Source organism: Triturus cristatus, chromosome 8 (assembly GCF_964204655.1).
Source record: "Triturus cristatus chromosome 8, aTriCri1.1, whole genome shotgun sequence".
NCBI classification, from domain to species: Eukaryota; Metazoa; Chordata; class Amphibia; order Caudata; family Salamandridae; genus Triturus; species Triturus cristatus.
The window spans coordinates 100308062-100317485 of NC_140591.1; the positions used below are offsets into that span (position 1 = coordinate 100308062).

General features: G+C 43.4%; 1 protein-coding gene across 1 annotated transcript; it reads left to right on the forward strand.

Annotated features, from left to right (window-relative positions):
- Nucleotides 1-4769: 4769 nt before the first annotated feature.
- On the forward strand, nucleotides 4770-9165 carry LOC146801631 (uncharacterized). The gene is made up of 2 exons (XM_085621100.1): nucleotides 4770-8408; nucleotides 8546-9165. The coding sequence occupies exon 1, from the start codon at nucleotides 4770-4772 to the stop codon at nucleotides 6393-6395; it is 1626 nt and encodes a 541-aa protein (XP_085477226.1). The 3' UTR covers nucleotides 6396-8408; nucleotides 8546-9165.
- The last annotated feature ends 259 nt before the right edge of the window (nucleotides 9166-9424 follow it).

The following is a 9424-nucleotide window of genomic DNA, read 5'->3' on the forward strand; positions in this document are numbered from 1 at the left end:
GGAAGAGACATGGTCCCGCGGGCTCCCCTACCCGCTAACACCAGGAAATACGGTCAGTGGGTGACCATTAATGGACATCGGGCCGAGGCCTTGCGTGACACAGGCGCCAGTGTGACGGCCGTCCGCTGTCACCTGGTGAAGCCCGAGCAGATCCTGCCGAACATTCTCTGCCCCGTCCGCTCAGCCGACAATTCTGAAAGTATGTGTCAAATGGCCTGCGTCCCATTCGAATGGGGAGGGGTCTCCGGCCTGTTGAAGGTGACGGTCCGGGACGATGCCCCCGTGGACTGCCTCCTGGGGAATGACCTCGAAAGTTCCCCGTGGGCCACCGTCGAGAGAAGAGAGCACCTGGGGATGCTGGGCCTCCCGGACTGGGCCTGCATAACCACCCGGTCCATGGCCGCCCATGCCGTCCCCCGATCAGAAGAACCGGAATGGCCAGCACCTCCGCCCCCGGTCGCCCCAGTAGAAGACAACGACGAGGCCAGCCCCCCAGAGCCAACGACCGAAGGGGACGCACAACCCCAGGACTTTCCCGGCCTGGCTCAGTGGCGTCAAGAAGGGGGGCCCACCCAAGAACAGTTCCGCCAGGAACAAAAGACCTGCCCCTCCCTCGAGGGACTCCGCCAACAAGCCAGCGCCCAGAACGCAGGGGACCCCACCGGATCTCACTGGGTCTACTGGGATAACGTTATATTTTTTCTAAAAAAATGACAATCCAGGAAAAGAAAAGATGCAAGAAGGAAGATGAAGAGCAAAAGAAGTGTCTCTTCGATAGAGGTCTAATAGGGGAAGGAATCCCTTTTAGGACGAATGCCCTCACTCACCAAAGGTGACATGCTTCATCATTTGGGCTTTCTCCTCCCAGCGGGAAATCCTAGTCCCACTGAGGGCTACGACCTCCTCTCTAAGAGGAAGGAGCTCTGGGATGTTTTGATTTATAAGCCTCACAAAGGATGCTAAAATCCCAAATGCGAAATACCCAGCGTTGTTCTCTTCTGAACAGAAATTTTGCAATGTCTGTAACATGTTGCGGTATTGTTGGTTGTTCAAGTATAGTCCATCGAAGTTCTTCTGCTTGATGATTGAAATCTAGAAAATGGTTAGTCATCTTGGTAGATCTTCTCTTGCACCGAATGGTGCTTTTATGTTCCAAGATTCGCATTTTTGTCTTGCGTGTGGTCATGCCCACATACCGCAATTCACATGGGCATGTGATAAGGTAAATCACCCTTTCACTATTGCAATTGGTATGCTTATTCAACAACCATGGTTTCGGGGTACCAATATCAACTTCCGTCATGTGGGTAGTCTGGGGGCAAGCGGCACACGAGCCACAGGGGTAATGTCCCACCACGGGTGGTAAACCCCATAGGGATGTTTGTCCAGAATACTCCAGTGTAAGCAATACATTGGACATTACTTTCTGAAGTTCATATCTCAGTTTTTTCCATAATATGGTTGTTATAATCAGTCTTTCTAGTAATATCCCCTTGCTCTGTTCATCGGTTAGTTTAAAGTATGATCAGGTTTATTCAAAATATAAATACCTGATAAGACTGGTCATTTCATACGTTTGTGACCATGACACTTTGAACTACAAACACCACATTACAACCTTAGGGAGTTTGCCCATGTCTTACCAAGGGACACTACGGTTTCATTGGCCCTTTAGAACTATTGGTTATCATCATCTTTTTTGCGCATTGAAAGGGCATGCGCGGCTGTCTTTTTCAACATAAGCGCATGCGCGGTAATTTCACATTGATTTGCGGCGCTTGCGTGCGAATTCATACAGGCATTCCCATTGAACATCCTTGGGGTCCTTCGTTAAAGACCCGACTCGAGGAAAATGCCTGTACTTAAACAAAGGGAGCTGCCCCCGTCGGTACCTCCGGTCACAAATCCATTCCGCAACGGAGTACCGACGGAGAGGTAAGAGGGCTACTTTACTGGGATTAAACTAAAATGAGGCAAAATCGTAGTAGATGGGATGACTTCGCTCGAGTCTCTTCGTGCTTTGTCCATTCGGTGCCTTTCTAGACAAGCTTTTCTATTACTCACATGCTTGTCTATAAGATTGAGCACTATTGTTTTGTTGTGTATATTGTCTTCACCTGAGTGTTAAACTAATCACAGCACCATTTTAAACGGGGGCATTCTTTACACACAGAGAACTTGGAATTGCCATTGTTGATCATTTGGTCTAACATGAGACTAACGCCATTAGTGTAGTCACAATACGGAAGCAGATAGGATTATTTGACTCGAGGCTATCCGAGTTTTATTCACACAGCACCGCTTTTGTTGAGCTTTTTTAACAATCGCACGCTTGTCCAAAGTGTTGAACACTGATGCTTGGTTATGCTTGGTCATGTGTATTACCATTCAATAGGTGCCATATTCAACACAGCACCAGTTTAAAATACGGGGACATCTTGACACGCAGTAAAGTTACAAGAGCCAGTGTGGTTTATTGGGTTCACAAGAGATTGACACCATCAGTGCAGTTTTTAGATCATATCGCACAATACATACTTAGCACAAATGGATTTAACTTTGTTAGTTATTTTCCCCTGCTAAATAAATACAAGAAGTTACATATACATCTCGTTTTAGAGATTTCCACTTTGGTGATTTGGTTCATGACAGCCTTACCCTCTCTTTTCTTTAGAATTCAGCTTGTCTGATTTTCCATAATTTGGTTTTTCCTGTTTAAATTCACAGAGCGGGGCTCCCCTTCCTGAGTTTGTGACCAGGTTGAGGTGGGCTCACTTGTCCAACTACACGGGTGAGTGAAACTGTTTGCATACTGTTACTGCAATTGGGGATTGATGAGTGTGTCATTCTCGTGACGGAAAAGAAAAGTTTTAAGTTTTGGTCGATTGAAGAATAATTGTTTTTTCCTGTGTCTCTTTCTTTGTTTAGACAAGTTCCAGTGATACCGATGCTGATCACTGTTCTTTACTAAGTATACACTTTATATTATTTCTCACTCATTGCAGCAGCGTTGTTATTGGTCCTGAAGAAAGCCAATACCTACTTATCAGAGGTTCAATGGCTGAAACATGTCGACCCTTCCATTCTAGCAGTTTAATTCTATACTGCTGAAACACTGCGTTTTAGACCTGTCAGGACAGATGAGCCAATAAAGTTTTCTTTTCATCTGCACTAGGCAGTTTTAGATTCACTTTTTCTCCATTTTTGATTTTTCGCGCTGCACCCCCACATCACCATTCTTTACATTTGGGATTTTAGCATCCTTTGTGAGGCTTATAAATCAAAACATCCCAGAGCTCCTTCCTCTTAGAGAGGAGGTCGTAGCCCTCAGTGGGACTAGGATTTCCCGCTGGGAGGAGAAAGCCCAAATGATGAAGCATGTCACCTTTGGTGAGTGAGGGCATTCGTCCTAAAAGGGATTCCTTCCCCTATTAGACCTCTATCGAAGAGACACTTCTTTTGCTCTTCATCTTCCTTCTTGCATCTTTTCTTTTCCTGGATTGTCATTTTTTTAGAAAAAATGCATTAGACCCAAGAAATTTATTGTGTTGAACATATACTGTGTTAGGGGTATTATTTCTTGCAGGTCTTTAAACATATGTACCCTTGGACCTTCTTTCAAAAAATTTGGTGTGTTTTAAGTCATTGCACGGCCTCGGCCGCGGGTCCTTTTGTCATAGTACACCACACGGGTGCACTATTGCTCGTTTAATTATTTTTGATTTCGTAAGATTGGGTTTGGCTGCCTTACCTTTTTCCAACTCAGTGGTAACCTCCAGTCAGACATATTACTTCTGAACAATGGCTGAACTCTTGGGCCTAGCCTTTGATGAGACAGTGGTACGAGATATCTTACTTACACCGAGTATCCTAGAAATGCCAGCTAATGTTAACTCTACCTCGACCGATGATTGGGCCAAACTCTTGGTGCTTAAACGCTCACATTCGCGAACATATATACATGGCGCAATCATGACAGAATATTTGAGAGCCAACTGCGCACCAACTGGCCTTATAGTAACCAACACGCCACGTTTATTCTTAGAGGATAAGCAGTTTCTTAAGGATTGGTCCTTGATCGCATGGCGCTGTACCAGAGATTGGCTTATCTTAATAATCAGCACTGCTAAACGTATTGCCGACACCATACTGGTAGAAATACAAACATTAGAGACACAGATAAAGTCAATTTTGGTAACCTCTGTCTACAAAAAACAGGCAGATGAAACCAATAAAAACAACAAAGACTTTAAGGAATCTATATTGGCTATCAAGATATCCAAATTTAAAAAAGATCTTGACAAATTTGCCTTTGACAAGGTATATCCATACACCAGTGACTCCTTTGTGCCCCCGCAGTTTAACCAGAGGGGAAAAAGATATGGCTCTAACTACTCCACTTCATCAAGTGATGATTTATCCACCGATTCAGATTCTGCCTCCTTTAGAGATCGTCGATCAAAAGGCAATCGAGGCAAATTTAGAGGGCAAAGGGGTGGGGGACAATACAGCCAGGGACAACCACAATGGTGGCCTCCCGGCCCCTTTGGTTATTCTCAACCACCATTCCCACTACCGATGCACCCTTTTCAGCCTTTTAATAACATGACACCTCCACAGCCTTTTTTAGGGTTTGGCCCAAGAAGATCAAGGGGACGAAGAAGAAATCAGGCCTCAGTACATTGGGATACACCAGTAGCACCCAGGACACTACGCAGCATGGTTCAACCACCAGTACAACCAGGGACCAGTCAGGATGCAACCTAGTCATGAATCTAAGCCAACACCATCTCACTCCAACTGAGACATCAGCATTAGAGAAAGGTTTAGGCTTTGTTCCTACTTACACTGGCGATGCATTTGTAATCAGACAAGAATTGGCTGGTTTTTTTCGCAAAATACGCCTGAGAGCTTTTTTTGAAGGCAAAGATGCTACAGATCAGTCTGCAGATATGAAAAACACTGGTCTGAGACCACGTTCTACTTTCAATCCTCCTGCACACATGGTACCTACTGAGGTGATGACATTTGAAAAAGCTGTTCTACAAGATGTAGAACACCTGCTCAAAGAAGACACAAGACAATATCATAATTTACCCAAACAAGAACAATGGGCATTACGACAACTGGCCAATAATGAAAACATTGTTATAAAGGCTGCAGATAAGGGAGGTGCTATCGTGATTCTCGATAGCACCACCTATAGGGCAGAATGTCAAAGACAGCTAAACAACAGAGATGCTTACAGACCATTGAAAATGGATCCCACCAAACGTTTGTCCAAAGAAATCAAAACGATGGTGGATGAAGCCAAAGAACAAGGGTGGATCACAGATCATGAAGCGGCATTTTTGTTAGCATCACACCCGGTGGTTCCTTACTTTTACGTACTTCCAAAAGTACACAAGGGACAATTACCACCTCCAGGAAGACCCATTATATCTGGGATAGGCTCACTATTGGAGCCCTTGTCAACCTTCGTTGACTTTTTTCTACAACCTCTGGTTTTGGGAATGCCCACATACCTCCAAGACACCAAGCATCTATTACGTCTCTTAAACGATATCTCTTTTGATCTAGAGCAAGACTATTTGATTTCTTTTGATGTGGAGGCATTATATACTTCCATACCACAGGACGAGACACTTGCTACCGTAGAATCCTTATTGACATCCAAACCATCAGAAAGCATAACTCCGGTTCATTTCATAATGAAGTGCGCTCGTTTGGCCATGAAAGAGAACTTCTTTAAATTTGAGGATGATATGTACCTACAGACATCGGGTACATCGATGGGCAGCATTTTTGCCCCAAGTCTGGCTAATCTTTATGTACATGCCTTTGAACAGTCTATTGTGCTGCATGAGGACAATCCATATATAGGTCATATACGGACCTGGAAGAGATACATTGATGACGTTTTCGTCATCTGGAGGGGCACTCCACTGACAATCCAATCATTTTTTGCTTGGTTGAATTCTAAAAACAATTTTTTGAATTTCACTATGGAATATTCAAAGACCAGCCTATCCTTTTTGGATATCCGTATCTTTCCAGAGAGAGAAGGTCTAGGCACAGAACTCTACAGGAAGCCTACCGCTCGCAATTCACTGTTGTCTTTTGGCAGTTTCCATCCGAAATCCTTACGTGAGAACTTGCCCTTTGGGCAGTTTCTCAGGATAAGGAGGAACTGCTCTACTATAGACAAGTACAATGAGCATGCCAAAATTTTGAGTGACCAGTTGAAAGAAAGAAACTATCCACGTCATCTAATCCAGCGTTCACGTAAAAGAGCTGCTAATAACAACAGGGAATCCCTGATAGAAGTAGCTGGCCCTAAAGAAGAACTTGATAGGCTCACATGTGTTAACACGTTTTGCAGCTACTCCAATTAGATCAAGAAAAGTATTCTAAAAAACTGGAAAATCCTCAATATTGGTGCAAAGAAGGTGCCTTCCCCTTTATTTGCTTTCAAGAGAAGTCCCAATATCAAGGATCAAATTGTGCATACCAGACCGAGAACTAAGCTAAAAAATTCTGGACAAACATCCCTATGGGGTTTACCACCCGTGGTGGGACATTACCCCTGTGGCTCGTGTGCCGCTTGCCCCCAGACTACCCACATGACGGAAGTTGATATTGGTACCCCGAAACCATGGTTGTTGAATAAGCATACCAATTGCAATAGTGAAAGGGTGATTTACCTTATCACATGCCCATGTGAATTGCGGTATGTGGGCATGACCACACGCAAGACAAAAATGCGAATCTTGGAACATAAAAGCACCATTCGGTGCAAGAGAAGATCTACCAAGATGACTAACCATTTTCTAGATTTCAATCATCAAGCAGAAGAACTTCGATGGACTATACTTGAACAACCAACAATACCGCAACATGTTACAGACATTGCAAAATTTCTGTTCAGAAGAGAACAACGCTGGGTATTTCGCATTAAGAGCGATACTACAGGATTGAACGAGGATATTCCTTGGCTCTCATTATGAATACTCCAGTGTAAGCAATACATTGGACATTACTTTCTGAAGTTCATATCTCAGTTTTTTCCATAATATGGTTGTTATAATCAGTCTTTCTAGTAATATCCCCTTGCTCTGTTCATCGGTTAGTTTAAAGTATGATCAGGTTTATTCAAAATATAAATACCTGATAAGACTGGTCATTTCATACGTTTGTGACCATGACACTTTGAACTACAAACACCACATTACAACCTTAGGGAGTTTGCCCATGTCTTACCAAGGGACACTACGGTTTCATTGGCCCTTTAGAACTATTGGTTATCATCATCTTTTTTGCGCATTGAAAGGGCATGCGCGGCTGTCTTTTTCAACATAAGCGCATGCGCGGTAATTTCACACTGATTTGCGGCGCTTGCGTGCGAATTCATACAGGCATTCCCATTGAACATCCTTGGGGTCCTTCGTTAAAGACCCGACTCGAGGAAAATGCCTGTACTTAAACAAAGGGAGCTGCCCCCGTCGGTACCTCCGGTCACAAATCCATTCCGCAACGGAGTACCGACGGAGAGGTAAGAGGGCTACTTTACTGGGATTAAACTAAAATGAGGCAAAATCGTAGTAGATGGGATGACTTCGCTCGAGTCTCTTCGTGCTTTGTCCATTCGGTGCCTTTCTAGACAAGCTTTTCTATTACTCACATGCTTGTCTATAAGATTGAGCACTATTGTTTTGTTGTGTATATTGTCTTCACCTGAGTGTTAAACTAATCACAGCACCATTTTAAACGGGGGCATTCTTTACACACAGAGAACTTGGAATTGCCATTGTTGATCATTTGGTCTAACATGAGACTAACGCCATTAGTGTAGTCACAATACGGAAGCAGATAGGATTATTTGACTCGAGGCTATCCGAGTTTTATTCACACAGCACCGCTTTTGTTGAGCTTTTTTAACAATCGCACGCTTGTCCAAAGTGTTGAACACTGATGCTTGGTTATGCTTGGTCATGTGTATTACCATTCAATAGGTGCCATATTCAACACAGCACCAGTTTAAAATACGGGGACATCTTGACACGCAGTAAAGTTACAAGAGCCAGTGTGGTTTATTGGGTTCACAAGAGATTGACACCATCAGTGCAGTTTTTAGATCATATCGCACAATACATACTTAGCACAAATGGATTTAACTTTGTTAGTTATTTTCCCCTGCTAAATAAATACAAGAAGTTACATATACATCTCGTTTTAGAGATTTCCACTTTGGTGATTTGGTTCATGACAGCCTTACCCTCTCTTTTCTTTAGAATTCAGCTTGTCTGATTTTCCATAATTTGGTTTTTCCTGTTTAAATTCACAGAGCGGGGCTCCCCTTCCTGAGTTTGTGACCAGGTTGAGGTGGGCTCACTTGTCCAACTACACGGGTGAGTGAAACTGTTTGCATACTGTTACTGCAATTGGGGATTGATGAGTGTGTCATTCTCGTGACGGAAAAGAAAAGTTTTAAGTTTTGGTCGATTGAAGAATAATTGTTTTTTCCTGTGTCTCTTTCTTTGTTTAGACAAGTTCCAGTGATACCGATGCTGATCACTGTTCTTTACTAAGTATACACTTTATATTATTTCTCACTCATTGCAGCAGCGTTGTTATTGGTCCTGAAGAAAGCCAATACCTACTTATCAGAGGTTCAATGGCTGAAACATGTCGACCCTTCCATTCTAGCAGTTTAATTCTATACTGCTGAAACACTGCGTTTTAGACCTGTCAGGACAGATGAGCCAATAAAGTTTTCTTTTCATCTGCACTAGGCAGTTTTAGATTCACTTTTTCTCCATTTTTGATTTTTCGCGCTGCACCCCCACATCACCATTCTTTACATTTGGGATTTTAGCATCCTTTGTGAGGCTTATAAATCAAAACATCCCAGAGCTCCTTCCTCTTAGAGAGGAGGTCGTAGCCCTCAGTGGGACTAGGATTTCCCGCTGGGAGGAGAAAGCCCAAATGATGAAGCATGTCACCTTTGGTGAGTGAGGGCATTCGTCCTAAAAGGGATTCCTTCCCCTATTAGACCTCTATCGAAGAGACACTTCTTTTGCTCTTCATCTTCCTTCTTGCATCTTTTCTTTTCCTGGATTGTCATTTTTTTAGAAAAAATGCATTAGACCCAAGAAATTTATTGTGTTGAACATATACTGTGTTAGGGGTATTATTTCTTGCAGGTCTTTAAACATATGTACCCTTGGACCTTCTTTCAAAAAATTTGGTGTGTTTTAAGCTACTGGGATAACGACCTGCTATACAGCGAACAAAGAATCGCAGAGCTAGGGGCCGGTCGAGTGCTGGTGGTACCTCTCCGCTTCAGAGACTTCCTACTCAACCTGGCCCACGATGTCCCCCTGGCTGGACACCTGGGCCAGGACAAAACTTACAGTCGCCTAGT